Genomic DNA, 19,710 nt, shown 5'->3' with positions numbered 1-19,710 from the left:
CCGCGACCCTGAATACAGGATAAGCGGTAGAAAATGGATGGATGGATGGATCTTCTGAAAAGGCTCAAGACTCACCTGTTCAGACTTCACCTCGACTCTACATAGCATGACCCACTAACACCCCCCCCCCCCCCCCCTGGCAATATGTTGTGGTTTTTTTGTTTCTTTCTTTTGACAAATGTACTTATTGTAAGTCGCTTTGGACAAAAGTTCCGCCACAGTCAGGCAAAAAAGGAACTTTCCGACTTCGTTTAATTTTGAAATGCTACTGCTGCTAGCAGGACCTTTATTTTGACACACTGAAAACCGGATGTAGAAGAAAGAGTAGCGTAACAATAACGTGAGGTATCTAAAAAACGTCTTGTATGAAAATAACGAGCTACTTTCTCAAAATAATAATAATAATAAGAAGAACTTCAGCTCCCACAATGCCTCATTCATGAGGGCCAACACGTGACACCTGATCATGTGACCAACGTTGAGCAGGAAAGACATGGCGGACGCAGAAGCGACGAGATGTCTGAGCGGACTGTTGAACGGAATCGCCCAGAAAGTCTATTACAACAACGGCGAGATCACGGAGGAGCTGCTGAAGGACGAGTTGTACCGCGAGATGTCGCAGGAGGACTTCCGGGTTCTGCACGAGAGAATGAAAGGCCTCCTGAAGGTAGAAACACACCTGCATCCTGCAAGAAACAGACAGAATATATACACAATATGTCCATGTGTCATTTAGGATTCTTTACAGCTCTGATGAGTACTAGTCTTTAATGTACCTGTACTGTTACTCGAGTATTTTGAGGTTTTTGCCTCCGTGTACTTGTACTGCTACACCTTTAGAGTAAACTATTGTACTTTTTAGTGGAGTTTGGTATTTTTCTTCCCCTCCCTGTCCAAATATGTTGATGTTGAATGTTTGTGAAGGATTGTGTGTTGAGAAGATACTTCTTATATATATATGTGTGTGTGTGTGTGTGTGTGTGTGTGTGTGTGTGTGTGTGTGTGTGTGTGTGTGTGTGTGTGTGTGTGTGTGTGTGTGTGTGTCCTGTCGCCAGCAGGGGGCAGTGTTGTTCACTCAATCACAGAATAAGATTCACCTTCACTCCTTTCCTTTATTCTTTCTTTGTATTTATTTGTTTTACAACAATTAATAAATAACATAAGCAGATAGTAAAAAAAGAAAAGGAAACAGTTTGTTTTTTGTCTTTAATAAATTGTGGAATAAAACGGCACAACAACAATATAATGATATCAGTTATTGTTTTCTATGTATTTGTATGGGATTTGGTAAAAATAACATTCATCAACTCTCAGTTGTGGAACTTAAGTACGTTTACTCAAGTAATGTTTTCCTTTCACAAAAAAATATGTATGGTAGTCAACAGAGAGAGAGAAAAATAATAACGCCTCCTCTTCCCCTCCTTGTCTCAGTCCATCGCCACGGCTGACATGGACCACGCCCAGCTGGAGGCCTTCCTCACGGCCCAGACCAGGAGGCATGGCGGCGGCGGGGTCACCCCCGAGCAGGCCGCGGCCCTCTCTCGCTTCTGGAAGAGCCAGCGGCTCCGGGTGAGGGAGAGCCTGCTGGCTCAGAGCCGCTGGGAGCCCGGCCTCAGGGGCCTCTCCTGGAGGGTGGACCTCCAGACCGCGGCCGGCCGGGGGGACGCGGCCCTCGGCGGTCCCGTCGCCCTGATGGAGCTGGAGCTGGGCAGAGCCGGACAGGTGAGACGGACTTCAGGATCGGGAAACTTACGCCAAAAAGGGCCCAGTTCAGGTGGTTCAGGCATCTGATCCCCATGAGACCCCATGAGACCCCATGAGAATCTGAGTTTAAAAACAAACGTCTCAGAGCTTTATAGTGCAGAGGTTTGAGTCTGACCCGTTAAAAATCACTCTGAAGTGACGTGGTGAAAAACTGAGCGTTCTGTACGACCGTTTAGCCCCGCCCCTTTTAATGTCAGCTGATTATACTGGAAGTGCCGGTTCTGACGGGGTGTGCTAGAAATGAGAGGCGTCCTCCAGAGTAAGCATCTCATTTCTTATCCATCTTCCCGTGTTTTCTTTTTCCATCCTTCAAAACACAAACCTTTCAAATATTAGTTGTTCCATTAATCTAAAATAAATCCATACTGATGACTTCACCTCATACAGTCCGACCAATCAGAGGCAATAAACAATATGAGACCATTATTATACGGCGATACGGAGCTCCATCCAGGCTGCTTCCCAAGCTTCAACACTAATAATAACCTTAATAATATATTAAATATTAAACACAAAGTAAGAAAAGCTCTGTCTTCTTCACCTAACACTCTCATAATGTTAGCAACGATCATCGCTCGAATGTCTCATGGCTCTAACGGAGCACCAATAGTCGTATCCATGGAAACCACCAGAGGGATCATACCTCCGCGTCCGAAGCCGACTTCATGCATTTTTAAGTGTAATGAACACCGAGCTGAGAGGAGAGTTCACTTTGCGGCTGCAGTTGTTGTTGTTGTTGTTGTTGTGTAACCACCGTTCCCATAGCAACCATTAAAGGTGGAGCTGAATCGGCTTTTGGCTGTTCCCCGTTTGCGTCGTGGGGATTTCTTTAAAACGTAAAAACGTGAGAATTCTCAGGGGAGTTCTGCAGTTATAAGAAGCATCTTTTTTTTTTTTCCTCCAAAGGTTTGATGACGTTCCTGTTCTGTTCGTTCAGATTTAAATTGTGTTTGTTTGTTTTAAAGTAGCTGCAGTTCCAACTGATAAGTGGGCGAAATCAACAGATCAAACAGTAACTCACTTCCTGTTTTCAGGGTTGGTACAGGTTCTGGAAATCCTTGAAGATGCTTGAAATTTAGTGTGGTGTTTTCAAGGGTTTGAAAAGGTGTTGAAATGTGTGTTGTATGTGATGACATCTATGATAGAACAGAGGAAAGAAGATCTCCATATCTGAGGGACTGAAAACAGCATTTTGTGACATTTCTTTATGAAAAATGCCTTTTGATGATGAACAGATGATGAAAATAGTTGGTGATTATATTTCTGTGGATCTGTTAGTGGAATTAGTTTTCCTTTCATTTGTGGTCCTTCTGTAAAAAGCTGTCTCCAAACATCATGTTGGTTGTAGGACAATAACATCTCATTTAATGTGATGAACAAGTGACATAATAAGTAGACTGAATACTGACCATTGGATTGGTACAAATATGGAGTTTACCACAGCTGGAAGGGGCTGGAAAAGCATGGAAATGCACCTGGAAATGCTTGAAAAGTGCTTGAATTTGACTTGAAAAGGTGTAGGAACCCTGTGTTTTGCTATCGGGGGCACCAGTGACCTTTCACCTCACACGGTTGTCTCCGCTCGTGTCTCCCTCCTCCGATCTAGTTGACGGTAGTTTCTCAATACACCGAAGTTTACCGAATCATCGTCTTGATGATCCTCTCTCTCTCTCTCTCTCTCTCTCTCTCTCTCTCTCTCTCTCTCTCTCTCTCTCTCTCTCTCTCTCTCTCTCTCTCCCTCCCTCCCTCCCTCCCTCCCTCCCTTTCTCTCTCCCCCTCTCTCTCTCTCTCCCTCCCTCCCTCTCTCTCTCCCCCTCTCTCTCTCCCCCTCTCTCTCTCTCTCCCTCTCTCCCTCCTCGCAGGACTCAGAGTTTGTGTGTCTGGAGCTCGATGAGACTAAAGTCAACCAGGTGCTGAAGAAGATGTCCGACATCCAGGAGAGCATCGACGGAATCGTTCATCGCTCCTGAAAACCGAGAGACGACATCCGTCTCCTCCTGCAAACGACTGTTTCCTGTCTTTGCAGACCTGCGTTCACCAGAACGGACCCGACGTGGCTGCATGATCACTTCGATGCACAACTTGGTCGTTTAAGACACGTTAAGTTTGTTTAGTTCATAAGCAAACTAACCGATGGAGGCAACGACCAGCAACCTCTGTAAAGTAAAACACCTGTTTCTTTCAACGGAGTCTGGTGCACAGTCCCCTCTGACAGGAGGACGGTTCCTCTCTGTCTGCGGCTGTTATGAGGAAATATGAAACCCTGAATACATTAAATGATTACAGGCAGTGATGGCTGAGTATAGCAGTTTATTTTGGTCATTCCAGCTCACAGAGACCTAAACCCACATTTACTACGGAGGCCTATCAGGGCCACTGTAGGGGAAAAAACAGAGCCGGGAGATGGGGGCAATATTCCGAAAGAATGTTTTTTTTTTTTTTTCGTTTTATGCTAGTGGTAGCTTTCACTTGTTGTCATAGCAACGGCAAACACCCTGTTAAGAAACATGTTTACTTCCTCTATGACCTCTATAATAAAGTAGCTTCTTAAAGTCACAGATTTGCTACTTTATTACGATGCTAACAACCGGCATCTATGCTAGCTAACCTCCCATGAATGTACGCATTTCTGTTTGTAATGAATCCATCACAACGTGTTAACGAGGCCTGGGTGATGATGTTGATGCTACTTTTACTTATACCAGTGTTTTTGAACACAAGTATGTGTACTTTTACTCGTCAGTAAGAGTTTGAACTGTGTTGGGAGTATTTCCACAGTGTGGTATGATGAGTACTTGTACTACAGTACCGGATCTGAGGTCAGCCCAGGCGTGTTAACAGGTGAGCTGTGCCACCTGGTGGGAGGAGTCAGTGCGCGCGCCCCCCCCCCCCGGCGGACAGGAGGACTTCCCGCCTTCACGTCGGTTCCACAGACTCTGGTTTCACGCGCATCAAAGCGCGCGTCCGGATCTCCAGGAACGCGCCTCTCGTTCAGGTGCTCTTGTTGATCCACTCCGCACTTCCCGTTTGTATCATTCCGCAGCGAGGACGCGAGGAGGAGGAGGAAGAGGAGGAGGATCCGGTCTGAAAGGTTTGTTCGGGGGGTTAAACGGGAGAGAAACTAATCCGGGAAATAAAAAAAACACTAAACCGGACGCAGTTTGACTTTTGTGCTCGGAGACAGCAGATGTCCTGTTAGAATGGATCGTTAGTTCCTCCTTATCCTGTGAAAACTGTAACTGGGAGACACGTGACGGGAGGAACGAGTATGGAGCAGATGTACGAAGTAGTTACGCGTCAGCGGGACTCGTGTTTCAAATGACCTTCGCGAGTCACGACGTGAAAGAACCACGTTAGTCCACGGACCCGGTACTGCAGTACAAGTACCACAGTACTCTCATTCAAAGTGTAACCAGAGGTCAGAAGTACAGACGTTGTGTACTCGAGTAGAAGTACACATACCTGTGTTCAAAAAGACTGGTAAAAGTAGAAGTACACATACCTGTGTTCAAAAAGACTGGTAAAAGTAGAAGTACACATACCTGTGTTCAAAAAGACTGGTAAAAGTAGAAGTACACATACCTGTGTTCAAAAAGACTGGTAAAAGTAGAAGTACACATACCTGTGTTCAAAAGACTCTGGTAAAAGTAGAAGTACACATACCTGTGTTCAAAAAGACTGGTAAAAGTAGAAGTACACATACCTGTGTTCAAAAGACTCTGGTAAAAGTAGAAGTACACATACCTGTGTTCAAAAAGACTGGTAAAAGTAGAAGTACACATACCTGTGTTCAAAAAGACTGGTAAAAGTAGAAGTACACATACCTGTGTTAAAAAAGACTGGTAAAAGTAGAAGTACACATACCTGTGTTAAAAAAGACTGGTAAAAGTAGAAGTACACATAATTGTGTTCTAAAAGACTGGTAGAAGTACTGATTCAACTTATTTACTCAAGTACAAGTGTAAAAGTACTCTGAAATGTACTTAAAGTAGAAATTAAAAAGTATTCCTATAAAGTACATTTCTACTGGACGTTTTAGTCTAAAGTAACGAGTTTTGAAATTGCAGGGAGGAAAAGTGAAAAGTTTGTGGAATAATAATACTAAAGTAAAGTAAAGGTACCTGAAAATTCTACTTCAGTACAGTAACGTAGTAATTCCCACCTCCTGAATATTACTAATACACAGAAGTATTCAGATTCTCCCTGAAATGGCACTTAAACATACGTTTTTGTATTTATAAGATGATGGTAAAACTCTCCTGCATAAATGGAGGATAGATACATTTTTTTTAAATATGAATTTATGTATCTTTTTTTAATTATTACTAACAAATACATATGAGAGCATTTAAATGTTGTAGTTTGTCAACGTGGACTGGTTACCGATACTTTGTGGTCTATGCGCTGAATAGTACTGCAGAATATCATTTAAAGCAAACTGTGTGTTTTTATCATCACGTCGTCATGGACTATGTATTTGAAGCATTTGAGTTCAGCCATCTTGGTTTTTTTTTGCAACCAGTGAAAGGAAGTGACCATATTTGGACTGTGGAGGAGCGACGGGTGGATCTGACGAACATAAAGCAGCGGAGAGCAGCAAACTTACTGGATCTTAAAAAAACATCCTGGAAACACTTTACATTTTGTTACGATACAAATATTTTATCATCTTGCTATTAGTGGAAAACAATCTTAATTATAGCAAAAATAAATCATAATGTCTTCCTAAAGACAGATAAACGATAAAATAAATATTTTTTTATATTTTTTATTGTGAGTTTTTTTTTTTTTTTTCATCCGAGATAAAATCTTGTAGCATCCGATCTCCGGTCTGTGGAGGACTTTGTCACCGCAATCGCATCGCAACTGTGCAAGATGCAAAACTTTCCAGGTGCACCGGTGAGATCGAAGTGGAGGTCAGGTTCGTAGGTGGGTGTGGTCCCGACAAGGGCACAGGAAGTAGGGGGGGGGGGATGATTCAGTCCGTCTCCGCTTTAATGTTTCTGTCGGCCGATGACGTCACCTGTTCCAACGCACCTGAGTGAACCCGATTAGGTGAACAGGTAAACTACGCTGACGCTGCAAAACCTTTTCATTCCAGAATAAACTCCAGCAAAACAAAAGCTTTCGGCAAACATTCGTTCTGCACAAGTTCACTGGGGATAATCAAGGTGGAAAGTTTCCACGGGAATGTGTGGTAAACAATGGAAATGAGAAGGAGTTTAAAGTGACTCATATTTGATGGCTAAACATGGTTACACTTCCATTAAACGGGCACACCTTTAACCAAAACATTCATCATTCAAAGGTGTGTTTTTATATTGAAACTCAGTCAAATACGTTCTCACTTGAAACCTTTCTGGAAAAATATTGTAGAAATTCACTTTACAACGGCAGTAAACATACAATAACAATATGGAAGGTTTTATTGGACTTTATTATCTTTATTACCACATTTGTGAATTGTATTATGTGGATATTAAAGTCCAATAAAAACTTCCATATAACAAAAGGCAACTTTATTTATAGTTCACCTTTCATACTCTGAGGCAATTCAAAGTGATTCACAATAAACTAATACAGTAAAGGTAAAACAAATAACAATGACAGTGCAATAGAATGTTTTTTCAAATGTGTGTGTGTTTATGTATGTATGTATGTATGTATAGGTATATATAATTATTATTATTTTATTATTATTAATTCATTCATTTTGTATCTTTATTTTTTAAAGAAAAAGAAAATGATGTATATATTATGTTGTGCTGTATAATGTACTCCAATTTCGAAACATTTGACTGAAAAAATGAATAAAAAGGGATGAGAACGCTGAAAATACATCAAAATGTTAAGAAAATATGAAATCAGATAAATGGAGTAAATTCCTTAGATTTTCTTTCAAATTCTCCGTCGAACAGAAAAGTTTTAAGAGCAGATTTTAAATATTAATACTTGGAGGCCAAACCTCAGGTTTTCTGGAAGTGGATTCCAACATGAGGACCATAAAAACAGAAAAAGCTCTGGGAACAGGAAGCAGACCTGAACACCTGAGGGGGGTCAACGAGTCCCCTTATGTGTACCGCGTTAGCAGTGAAGCTTCAACAGCAGCTCTGCAGATCAAGACCTGACCTGATTTTATAGCTTTTTATAGGACGCCGTATCAGCCGGTCCACAGGGTCCGGCTTTGCAAAGGCAGTAAACCACATTCACCCTGAAATGAACTTTCCCTTTGTCATTCAGGTGCCGCTCCAACCGAAGATGCAGACCTAATCCCAGCACTTTGTTTGGTCCTTTTTGTGTTTAAACTCCAGATGGATCCAGAAACAGCAACCTGGCTCTTCTTGCAGACGTCCTTCTCCCCCCTGCAGCCGATCCACATGAGGCCAGCAGAGGTCTGGGACTCCTCCAGACCCCACTGACCAATCAGCTCCACGGGTCCGATCTGAGTGACGGCGTTGACGCCAGGCGTCCTGATGTAAGTGAGCTCCTAAAAAAAAAGATTTGTAAAGTGCATTATATGAATATGGGACTACCAGGTGGAAGAAGTACTCTGATCTGTAATACCACAGTGTAGAAATACACAACCTTAGTACCTTAGTACCAAGTATTAGAATCAAAATGAACCTAAAGAAGTACTCATTATGCTTTATTATATTATGGGATTATAATTATTCATGCTTTAATATATCATCACTGTATTGTTGCAGCTGGTAAACATGGAGTTCATTTTATTTACTTTAGTTTATGAGTTCCCACTTGAGGGAGCAATAAAGCCCCGCCCCCTTCAGATATCTGTTCAAAGCCCCGCCCCCTTCTGTTCAGACATCTGTTCTAAGCCCCGCCCAACATTGACAGACAGGCAGGCCGTCCAATTATTTTCTCCAGCCCGACGTTTCTGATTGGACGGGGTTTTTACAGTCCTGCCACGGCCACAGGTGACGTTTTTTTTATGTTTTTATGTCAGAACATTTAATGTATTCATTGGTATCGGGTATGTTACAAGTAATATAACAGAAAGTGTTCCTGGATAGAATCACCTACTCCACCTTTAAACATGAACAAGAACATTTTTTTAAAAATGTGACCGACGTCTGTCTTTCGTGGAAACAGATAAACAGTTAATTTATCACAGTTCTGTTACCTGCTGGAGCCAGCGGTGACATCACGTGGTCCTTCCAGAACTATGCGGGTGCTTAGGGCCCGCCAGCCACTAGGGGGCCACCAAGCTGCAGGTTTTATTTAGTTTTTTACATCTGTGACAGGTATGATTGGATGAACTGACTTTGATGAAAATGCTGCATCTGTTGACACAAAGTTGCTTCATTGTTTGTACCTTTTATTCTTGTTATTTTCTGTAGGTTTAACGTGTTCAGGTCTTTAGATGTTTAAATTGAATTTGAGAGGTTTTCACAAATATAGGCTGTTTTCCTCTTCAAGTGGAACGGATTGATGCATCTCCACGGATCATCTTAAAGGTCTGGAAAGATTTCAACGTGTGTTTGAGTAACGTTGTATTCTCGGCCTCGTGCTGAAGAAACAAGCTCACTAGTGTGACTGCTGCCAGTAAACTGCCGTCATGTGAACGGCTGATTGGAAACGTGTGATTCCTGTCAGAGGAGGAGGAGGGAAACATGCTCCGTTCTCTCAGCAGGATTAGAGATAAAAAATAAAATGCAGCCTTGTTTGCAGGGGGGGGGGGATCAGGGATCAGGCATAGTCCTCCAGTCTGAAACCTTCAGGGTCCACCGAGCCGCCTCCATGTTTCCTAATGCTCCTTTGTCCCACGGCTTCGTTGTGAGTCCCGATCCCGCATGTGATCTGGTTTCTTGTTGATTTTCATTTAATTTGTGTTTGTCCCCTTCGTGTAGATGCAGCGGGGGGGCAACATGCCCGTGGCCCGCAGGAAGTCGAGGGCGCTCTGCGTGGTGATGGCGCTCAACGTCTTCGTGTGCGTGCTGGTGGGCGTGTCGTGGAGCCTCGGGCGTGACCGAAGCACCCACCAAGTTCGAATCCCGTCCGAGAGGTTTTGGCACGAGCAGGTGTGGAGCGACTCCTTCTGGAACAGGGAGCAGCAGATCCTGGACCTGGTTCACAACCCCATCTTCAAAGCCGCGCCGCCGTCCGCTGCCCTCGAGCCGCCGCCCGATTGGCTGAATGACACAGGGCCCTTGGACCCGTGTCATTCAGACCACCGGGTCCCCACGCGGATCCCGGACTACAACACCCTGCCTCAGCGCTTCCAGGACTTCCTCTTGTACATGCGGTGCCGCGCCTACCCGATGCTGATCGACCAGCCCCGCGTCTGCGGCGAAGGACCCTTCCTGCTGCTGGCGGTCAAGTCGCTGATCCCACACTTCGACCGGCGGCAGGCCATCCGCCAAACGTGGGGTCGCGCCGGCGTCTTAGCCAACCGCACCGTGGCCACGGTGTTCCTGCTCGGCAATGCCTCGCCGGAGGACCACCTCCCGGACCTGCTGGCGATGCTGGCCCATGAGGCGAAGCTTCATGGTGACATCCTCCAGTGGGACTACAGGGACACCTTCTACAACCTCACCCTGAAGGAGGTCCTCTTCCTGGAGTGGTTCGGCCAGAACTGCCGCCACGCCCGGTTCGTCCTCAAGGGGGACGACGACGTCTTCATCAACACCTTGGGGATCATCAACCTCCTGGAAGGCCTGTCCGAGGTCAAGGCCAAGGATCTCTTCGTGGGCGATGTCATCAGTGACGCCGGTCCACACCGAGACCGGAAACTCAAGTATTTTGTCCCCGAGAGCGTGTTTATGGGCCAGTACCCGCCGTACGCGGGGGGCGGGGGGTATCTGTACTCCGGGGCGTTGGCGCTGCGGCTCAGGAACGCGTCTCGGCGGGTACTCTTGTATCCGATCGACGACGTCTACACGGGGATGTGTCTGAGGAAACTGGGCCTGGTTCCCGAGAAGCACAACGGCTTCAAGACTTTCGACATTGAGGAGAAGTACCGGTCCAACCCCTGCGTCTACAGGAGCCTGATGCTGGTCCACAGCCGGACGCCACAGGAGATGCTGGCCATCTGGCCCTGGATCGTCCGTCCGGATCTGGACTGCCAGTGAACGCTGCCTTCGTTGGTCTTTTGCACTGTCGAGTTGCTGCTTTTCAATTGTGTTGAATCCTGAAGTCCAAGCAAAACTCAAAAGAGTTCCCTTTTTTTTAAAGTCATCAAAAATAATTTATTGAAGTGTTTCAAGGCGACTTGTGTTTGTTTTGTTCCGGGAAGTGGATTAAAACTTGTGTTAAAGAAAAGCATTCTATTGTGTCTTCTTGTCTGGTACTCTCAGAGTTGGTCTCAAATTACTGATATTTGCTTTTTTATTTACTAAGGGTGGATTAAATTGCTCAGTTTAGAGTCCAAATCCCAACTTTCCCCCCTCACGGACTCACGGTCTTTGATGCAGCGTTCCCGTTAATGTGCCTGAGGGTCCAGGAGGTCTTTATGATGCCCCCTTTCCGTAAGTATCAGCATCGATGCTGACTTTGCCTGAGGGAATTACCCACAGTTCATAGCGTTGCGACGTGAAACGCGGTTACCAGGGGAAGCCCGGAGAAATAAAAATAAAGAAGGTAAACAAAGAGCACGCCACATGTGTGCAACATTACATTTACACAGAAACATTAACATAAAGATTCAATATTTCACATAAAACACTTAATAAAACATAAAACTAGGAATGTCATCATAGGCTACACACCTGGTTTAATCATCAACCACTTATTTTAATTTAGCTTATTGAAGCCGTTTTACTAAAACAAGTTAATAAATAGTTTGACAGGTCCGTCTGGTCTAGGTGACGTCAATGAAGTCCCTGAGGGTTCAGGCCTCAGACCTTCGGGGGACATTGGGATTCTTTCCTAAAACCCTTGTGTTGTTTAGAGATGCAGTTACAGGTTTCCTCCACCAGAGGACGCTTGGCACGGTGTCTGAAACTCTCTATTTAAACTCGACCTGAAAAACAGAAATATAAAAAGGACATTGATGTGAAATGCACATTTTTTCTTTCTTTCCTTTTCTTTCTTATTCCTCTACCAAATTAAACCAATCCACTTTATTGATACAGCACGCTTTTTACAAACAAGATAAAACACAATAAATAGATAACACACTAGAAACACAATCAAAAGATGAAGTACATAATAGAAAGTTAAAGTAATAAAATAAATAAAATTCCCTGACCGCACAAGGTAAAAATATGCACGTATACACATAAAATCATAAAACCAACACACATGGTGTCAGAAACCATATACATATAAACCAATACTATATTATACAACAATAAAAAAATAATAAAAACAATAATATAGGTATTAAAACCCTGAATGTGTACCCTATATAATAACAATAATTTACAAGCGAATTTCTGATTTCTGGCTATATATTCTGATCCCCTGGTATTTCTGCTTGTTTTTTTGTGTATATGTTGTATGTTTACCATGCTGTTTGATTATTGTCACTGTTTATGGATAAATAAAAGGTTAAATTATTTAAAAAAAGAAGCTCGACCTGAAGTGTGAAGCACAACAGCGACCCCCGGTGGACAAACGTGACGCCAGCATCCAGCGAAAAGGAAACTCAATCAGCTAATTGATGGCTTTCAGCTGCTCACACAGGAAACCCAGCCTGACCTCCGCTTTGACCTCCACTGTTTCGCTCTCTCTCTCGTTTAAGTTGAATGGACAGAGTTTTTGGTGTAAAAATGCCACGAAAGTACAGCTTGAGCTCTGAAAGAGTGCTGCTCGTGTTTCTGGTGATGTTTTGGATATTGTGGAGACGCTGTGACTCACAGGTACGCAGCTCGTTTGGGCCTTTTTTTTGCTTTTTTTAAGTTCTGCTGGAACATAATTGTGCTTCCTTGTGTTTGTAGGTGAACAGAGAAGAAGCCAGCAGACCTCCAGGTGAGAAGAAGACGCTTTAAAAGTCAATTCATTCTTCTCTGTGACTCATTTTAAATCAACAGACTGAAGCAGAATAAAGCTGCATTTTTTAGTAAAGCATCAATTAAAATTAAGGTCCCTCCCCTTTTCAAATTTCAGTATTTACTTCTATCTTGTGAAAATCTTTAATACATGATAATTCTCTTTCTAAATAAACCTTATTTATTCTCAGAAAGCTTAGTTCGCATTTAAAACGCATGAAGAATCTTGTTTTTTGCTTTTGTTTTAAAATGATTGATTGTTAATGTTTGCGTTTAAAGAATGTAGTAAATCTGAAGATATTCTAATTTTCTTATTATTAATAAATCTCATGAAAAGGTAAAAAAAACAACCAAAAAGCAGTGAATGTTTGTATTGAATGCTGATGAATCTGATGTACAGAGCTCCACTATTAGAAGTACAAATACTTTGTTACCGTATACTTAAGTAGAAGTTTTAGGTATCTTGTATTTTTGCATTTGAGGAGAATTAGCCTATTGATTATAATTTTCCTTATTAATATGACGAGAGATTTAGTTATATACTTTGAGTACATCTCAGAGCCTTGACTTGAGAAAATAAGTACTTCTTCTTTTACACAAGTATCTCTACTACTTGAGTACAGGACATCTGTACTTTTGACAGCCCTTTTTCAACTAAATGCACTATTTTATAAATATATAAATGCAGGGCCGGCCCAAGGCATTTGCGAACCAAGCGGCTGCTTGGGCCCCCTGGCCACCAGGGGCCAGCTGACCGTCCCCAACAAGCACCAGAATACAGGAAATCACATCTACCCCCAAATCAAATTATACTTAGGGGCCCCAAAAGGCTTGGGCCGGCCCTGTATAAGTGTCTTATTATTAAAAAATAAGAACCAAATAAGGTTCCATGGTGGTCCACCAGAAGGGGGCGGGACTTAGCCTCTCTAGTGGCCACTGGACAAACACGTGTCTGTATGTTGACGCATTAATTGAACTGATTCCAGATGTAGGACTCTGTTGACTCCCAGTGTTGGTCTGGTCTCTGGTCTCTGGTCTGGTTCTTCCTCAGACGGGGCGGCGGGTGACGGCGGCGCCTTCTTCGCCCTGCGGAGCTGCCACCAGCTGCTGCACGGCGACGCCGGCGAGTTCTTCTCCCCGGACTACCTGTGCTCCAACCCGCCTCTGTGGTGCAACTGGACCATCCAGGTGGGTCCCGCACAGAGGATCCACCTCCACCTGGAGGACCTGACCCCCGACGACGACTGCAACCTGAAAGAGGACCAGGTCCACGTGGACGACCCCGTGGGGCGTACGCACGGTCACAAGGTCCTGCAGCGGTGCTGGCGGGAGGCCAAGTACACCTCCTCCTCCAACACCCTGTTCGTGGTGCTGCTGGTGGGGGGCTGGCCCAGCGCCCCCTACAGGGGCTTCTACGGCCGCTACCAGGCCTTTGGACCGCCGGTGGTCTACCACCCACAGGAGGGCTTCCCGGAGACCGTCACGAGGTCAGAACCGGCTTCTGGACTCGTGGACCACAATGCACTTGTTGTGAATGGTGAACGGACGGAGTCGCCAAACGAAGCCGGTCTCGTGTTCGATGACGATGGTCGACCTTCAGCCAGGACGGCCGAGCTGGAGCCCGAGGAGACCACGGAGGTGGGAATCAAACCCTCAACTCTAGCAGTGCTGAAGCTCTACAAATACCCTTAGCTCCCTTTTATATATTAATTTATTCATAGTTATTTAGTTATTTATATATATATATATATATATATATATATATATATATATATATATATATATATATATATATATATATAAAATATAAATATATATATATATATATATATATATATATATATATATATATATATATATATATAAAAAATATAAATATATATATATATATATATATATATATATATATATATATATATATATATATATATATATATATACACACACACAGACACAGTCAGTGCTGAATATAACTGAGTACATTTATTAAAGTAGCCTTAAGTAAAATTCTACTGCTAATGCTGCTTTTATGAGCATTTCCATCCCCCCTACTTTATACATCCACATTCATTTGACAAAATTAATTTCTAGTTACTTTACAGAATCATTAAAACCAGCAATGCATGACGATGTATTATTATGGGTAAATCTAAATGTGAATTAAAATCAGCTGCAACATTTAAAACGATGACGACATCGGCACATTGTTAGAGTATTTACACTATTCACAAAAAGTTCATGGTATTTGGCTTTCGGGTGAAATTTATGGAAAAGTAAAGAGTTCATGCTACAGTCATATTATATCAAGAAAGTAGCATTTAGGTAGAAGCATGGTGATTTCCTCATCTCAAACAACGTATTGAAACAAAAGCCAGCAGCAGCGGAGGGTACACCACAACAAACATGTCAATGCCTCAATAACTTGTCACCAAAGGTCGTCCATGTCTCTGCCTTTCTGGGACTCTTCCCGTCTCTCTGGGTGCGGTCGAATAGTCTTTTTTGCTTAGGAAGGTTCCTAACTGAAGAAGTGACCCGGAAGTAAACAAGTGGCCGCCATGATAAGAGCCGTTCGGATTCTCAAAATGCATAGGAAAGGAGCTCCAATGCTTCCTTTCAGAGCTCCTTTAGCATAGGATGCAACGGACCTTCCTATGCGAAAGGAAAGGAGATTACGCCGACCCACAATTCTTTGCGAGAGCAACATTTAAAGTGCTGCACACCTCGGCCGTTAATGAAAACAAACGATATGTGCATTTACATATTTAACAATGACTTTCATGCAGACATATAGTCATTGGAATAGTGATGATAAATGTGTGTGGACAGTGATAATAATTGAATGTTTTTTTTTAATTTATTTAAATCATGTTACAAATGTTTGACAAAAACGAAACTAAAACCACAAATGAAAAGTAAATAAAACAACGGTCAAACAGGAAGGAGGAGCTGCTGGAACTGAAGCCGGTCAGTGAACCAGCTGTTGATAAAACCAACATGTGGAGAAGTGGACGATGCGCTTTTTGTAGTCCATTATTGTAGTTTCTCCAGTGCAGACGCACGTCAATCGCCGGTGCCGATCATCAGCTGTCAATCATCAGCGGCCGCGTTATAATGACGTAGCTTAGTGAAAGTCCGGTCGGATTCTCTGAGCACCGCGGCCGTCTTTTCCTAAATCCTTTTGAGTTCTCCTATCGCCTTTCCTTAACCCTGTGACGTTTTCCCCAGAGGTCAAGGAATAGGAGTTAGGAATAGGAGTTAGGACCTTATTTTTTGACTATTCGACTGCACCCTCTGTGTCTCCATAGCAACCTGCTGATGACACTCTGTGACGCTCTGAGCTCATTGGCCGCTTCCCTCTGACAACATCCTGTTTGAAGCCTGGCATGGCGATGTTGATCACTTGTTAGGTGTCGTCGTGATCTCATGATGTCAACATGTGAACAGCATGATGAAGACTATAAATACTAATTCTAATTGAACCACATTGATTGGTCGATTCAAGGATCAAACAGCTGTTGTGAATTTTGCCGTTCAGCTTCTTGTTGAACAGCAAGTCACGCAAAAAGTACAGTACAGTTGGACACGTGCATTCAAAGGTTTCCAGAAGGTCAAATTCAGTTCACCTGTGAAGGTTAAAGTGCAAGTTCATCCTGAAACTTTGTGAGTTGTGTATTCCGTCCTCTTTCTTCGTTCAGGGGGATCAAAACCACCGTCCGGCCTCGGGGAACTACAGCTACCCGTCCAACGTCGCTCCCACGGCGCCGGCATCCACAAAGGGGACCTCTCGATCCGGAAGAGGTACCGTTCAGGCCACTTTGGGCCGGTCCGACTCGACCGCCCCCCCTGCGTCTCCCCAGCAGCAACATGAAGGTCCGAACCAGGACCTCAAACCCACCACGAGCAGCCCAGGAACGATACAAACAACGGTGGAGGAAGCCGATCCAGACGCGGAGGGGACGTCTGCAGAACGTGAGAACTCGATGGAAGTCGGGGGGACCTCGGACCAGCTTCCGGCCCCCTCTGAAGCACCAGAACCAAAGGAGGCCAAGCAGACTCACCCCCACCCCAACGTGGTGGAGCCGCTGTCGGACCACAGAGGAAACCGTGAGTGCATTTGTGTTTATCAGTCATGTCGATGTTAGATCTGAATCACTACCGACTCCTAGCTTGGAAAGGAAAACCAAGACCCCCTTCTGCAGAACTGGACCTGGGAGGGAAAAGAAGTCTGGAATATGATGCCCCCTTTTTGTGTGAAACAGTGATTTTAAATGTTAAAGTGTTGTTTCTCTCTTGTAGCCAACAGTAGAAATCACTCTGCTTCTCATCTTCCTGGCGGTGAGTATTTGGATTAATAATATATACATCTCAAGGTATTATTGTTCTCTTTTTACATGGTGTAGGTTTACTTTTGTATTATAGTCCAGTTTGATGCTTTTATTTTGGTAGTTTTTGACACTGCGCCGTGTGTCCCGACAGATCACCTGTTTGAAGTGACTGTGGAGGTGAACTTCAGACAGGATTTGAAGGAGCCCTGGGACGCCGTGACCCGGTCGCTGCTGCTGTCCGTGAAGGATTTGGTACGTAGCGGGTCTGGGTCTGGTTCTGGGTCTGGTTCTGGTTTGCTGCCTCCTGAACGTACGGTGACCACGTTGTCGTGTTTCTGTAGATCGCCGAGCAGCTGAAGTCTCTGCGGATGCCGCTGACCATGTCGCCCAAACGGATCAAAAGGTGTGTCTCCCTGTTCAAAAGAAAGGCTCTGCTGAAAAATAATCTGAACTGTCTGTGTGTGTGTGCGTGTGTGCGTGTGTGTGTGTGTGTGTGTGTGTGTGTGTGTGTGTGTGTGTGTGTGTCTCTGTGTGTGTGTGTGTGTGTGTGTGTCTCTGTGTGTGTGTGTGTGTCTGTCTCTGTGTGTCTGTCTCTGTGTGTGTGTGTCTCTGTGTGTCTGTCTCTGTGTGTGTGTGTGTCTGTCTCTGTGTGTGTGTGTGTCTGTCTCTGTGTGTTTCTCTGTGTGTGTGTGTCTGTCTCTGTGTGTTTCTCTGTCTGTGTGTGTGTGTGTGTCTCTGTGTGTGTGTGTGTGTGTGTGTCTCTGTGTGTGTGTGTGTGTGTAGGCTGAGTACAGGAGTGCTGTACATCATCTGGCTGCAGATTGGACCTGGTCTGCAGGTCTACAGGGTCGTACACTCCGGCCTGCACGGCTTCGTCTCCGTCGTCGGAGAGAACCGCGAGAAAGTCGTCATCTCTATGTACATTGAAGGTACATCCAGTCTGCAGCAGGAAAACATGGTGGAAATGTGTCTCTGACACGCAACAAAACCAATTATTTAAAGGCAGAGTAGGTCAGAAATATTTTGTAAAGTAACTTTAGCTCTCAAATGAATATTGTGAAGTTAAAAAGTACAATATGAAGTATAATGAAGTGGAAATACTAAAGAAGTTAACGGACACCTCAAATTTGACTTTAACTGTAAATGTATCTAAACTGAAACAATCTCATTAAAAGAGTGTCTGCCTGTCTGTCTGCCTGTCTGTCTGTCTACCTGCCTGTCTGTCTGCCTGCCTGTCTGTCTGTCTGTCTGTCTGCCTGTCTGTCTGTCTCAGACGTGGACGAGTGCGGGACTCAGCTGGTGCTGTGTGACGTGAACGCCGACTGCGTGAACCAGATTGCGTCGTACTCGTGCCGCTGCAGGCCGGGCTTCCAGGACAAGTCCCGGCTCGGGTCTGGAGGAACCATCTGTGTGGACCTCAAGGCCGCAGGTTAAAACCGAACCTTTTAGTTTGTTTTATGTAAGCGACCCCCCGAGCTGACCTCCCCGTTGTTTGCCTGCAGGTTGCAGCTCCGGCCTCTCTGCCGAGACTAAAGGCGTCTACGTGCTTTTCTTCCTGCTCAGCTCCCTCATCCTGATGCTGATGGCGGCCGCCGGCCTGCTGTACCACCGCCACCACCGGGGGGCGTTCCTGGTGCGGTGCGGCGGCATCTCTCCTACCGAGCCCAAAAACCAGCACCACCACCACCACTGTGACGAGAGCTACTCCGGCCCCCCCGACGCCGACCTGCCTGCCCCGCCCCCGCCGGCCCGGGGCTTCAGGGAGGCCTGGCCCCAGGTGAAGGAGCTCTGCCCGCCGGTGGACCTGCAGCTGCTGCGCTTCAGCCCGCTGCTGCCGCCGCCGGACGCCTACAGGGAGCCGCAGGACGGCGGCAAGATGTGAACACTTGACACAGTATCAGTAAAATACCCTTCTTTTTTTCTGTTTTGTCCGATACTGTTTGTAATCTGTTGGATTAAAGTGACTAAGAAACAGCACTTCCTTGCTGTGTTTTTAAGCGTCTTCTTCTCTTTTGCCACATTACTGAACAGATGTAATATAAAGGGATATTTACTGTACCTACCGCTAATAATAATGCGTCACTGCTGGAAAATGAGCTGAGCCGCTGTTGAATGTGTCACAAAGTCAGGCTCTTTAAAAACCAGGTGGAGTGAAGCTAAATCTTCAAGTGCCTTAAACTGCCATTCTCTCTGCTGGCCACCAGGGGGCGACTCCTCTCTGGTTGTATAGAAGTCTATGAGAAAATGGTCCTACTTCTCTCTGCTGGCCACCAGGGGGCGACTCCTCTCTGGTTGTATAGAAGTCTATGAGAAAATGGTCCTACTTCTCTCTGCTGGCCACCAGGGGGCGACTCCTCTCTGGTTGTATAGAAGTCTATGAGAAAATGGTCCTACTTCTCTCTGCTGGCCACCAGGGGGCGACTCCTCTCTGGTTATATAGAAGTCTATGAGAAAATGGTCCTACTTCTCTCTTGATGTATTATCTCAGTAAACATTGTAAACATGAGTTTATGGTCTCAATCTCTAGTTTCAAGTCTTCTTCAATCCAGCATGATGTTCATTTAGTACATTATGGTCCATTTAGAGTCCACCAGACCAGGAAGCAGGGGATGCTTTAGGGGGCGGCGCTTACCTGCTGATTGACATGTTGCTACCAATGCTAGTTAGCTACT

At 44.7% G+C, this 19,710-nt stretch overlaps 3 protein-coding genes across 4 annotated transcripts; all 3 read left to right on the top strand.

The window, feature by feature from the left end:
• Nucleotides 1–451: 451 nt before the first annotated feature.
• On the top strand, nucleotides 452–4,320 carry commd1 (copper metabolism (Murr1) domain containing 1). Its single transcript, XM_084005107.1, has 3 exons — nucleotides 452–667; nucleotides 1,432–1,722; nucleotides 3,627–4,320. Exons 1-3 carry the CDS (start codon nucleotides 494–496, stop codon nucleotides 3,732–3,734), a joined length of 573 nt encoding a protein of 190 aa, XP_083861233.1. The 5' UTR covers nucleotides 452–493; the 3' UTR covers nucleotides 3,735–4,320.
• Nucleotides 4,321–4,702: 382 nt separating this feature from the next.
• On the top strand, nucleotides 4,703–11,037 carry b3gnt2a (UDP-GlcNAc:betaGal beta-1,3-N-acetylglucosaminyltransferase 2a). 2 transcript variants are annotated; one of them, XM_084003641.1, is made up of 3 exons: nucleotides 4,703–4,855; nucleotides 8,076–8,239; nucleotides 9,633–11,037. In XM_084003641.1, exon 3 carries the CDS (start codon nucleotides 9,633–9,635, stop codon nucleotides 10,851–10,853), a length of 1,221 nt encoding a protein of 406 aa, XP_083859767.1. In that variant the 5' UTR covers nucleotides 4,703–4,855; nucleotides 8,076–8,239; the 3' UTR covers nucleotides 10,854–11,037. The 2 variants fall into 2 exon arrangements, with proteins under 2 accessions (XP_083859767.1, XP_083859768.1); XM_084003642.1 differs by having other exon boundaries at nucleotides 4,713–4,855; nucleotides 8,005–8,239.
• Nucleotides 11,038–11,206: 169 nt separating this feature from the next.
• On the top strand, nucleotides 11,207–18,920 carry LOC311011580 (uncharacterized protein; the record flags this gene model as incomplete). Its single annotated transcript, XM_084006614.1, has 10 exons — nucleotides 11,207–11,249; nucleotides 12,663–12,693; nucleotides 13,700–14,351; nucleotides 16,409–16,817; nucleotides 17,010–17,048; nucleotides 17,190–17,290; nucleotides 17,380–17,441; nucleotides 17,822–17,967; nucleotides 18,312–18,467; nucleotides 18,541–18,920. The coding sequence occupies 10 exons, from the start codon at nucleotides 11,207–11,209 to the stop codon at nucleotides 18,918–18,920; spliced, it is 2,019 nt and encodes a 672-aa protein (XP_083862740.1).
• Between the last annotated feature and the right edge of the window lie 790 nt (nucleotides 18,921–19,710).

This window comes from Eutrigla gurnardus (genome assembly GCF_963514095.1).
Source record: "Eutrigla gurnardus genome assembly, chromosome: 3".
NCBI lineage: Eukaryota > Metazoa > Chordata > Actinopteri > Perciformes > Triglidae > Eutrigla > Eutrigla gurnardus.
Note: the sequence above shows the minus strand (reverse complement) of the source record. Positions and strands in the feature narration are given on the sequence as shown.

Coding starts and splice junctions, on each gene's coding strand:
- b3gnt2a (XM_084003641.1), top strand. CDS start 9,633: ATGCAGCGGGGGGGCAACATGCCCGTGGCCCGCAGGAAGTCGAGGGCG.
- commd1 (XM_084005107.1), top strand. CDS start 494: ATGGCGGACGCAGAAGCGACGAGATGTCTGAGCGGACTGTTGAACGGA. Junction 668..1,431: donor GAATGAAAGGCCTCCTGAAG/GTAGAAACACAC, acceptor TCCTTGTCTCAG/TCCATCGCCACGGCTGACAT. Junction 1,723..3,626: donor AGCTGGGCAGAGCCGGACAG/GTGAGACGGACT, acceptor CCCTCCTCGCAG/GACTCAGAGTTTGTGTGTCT.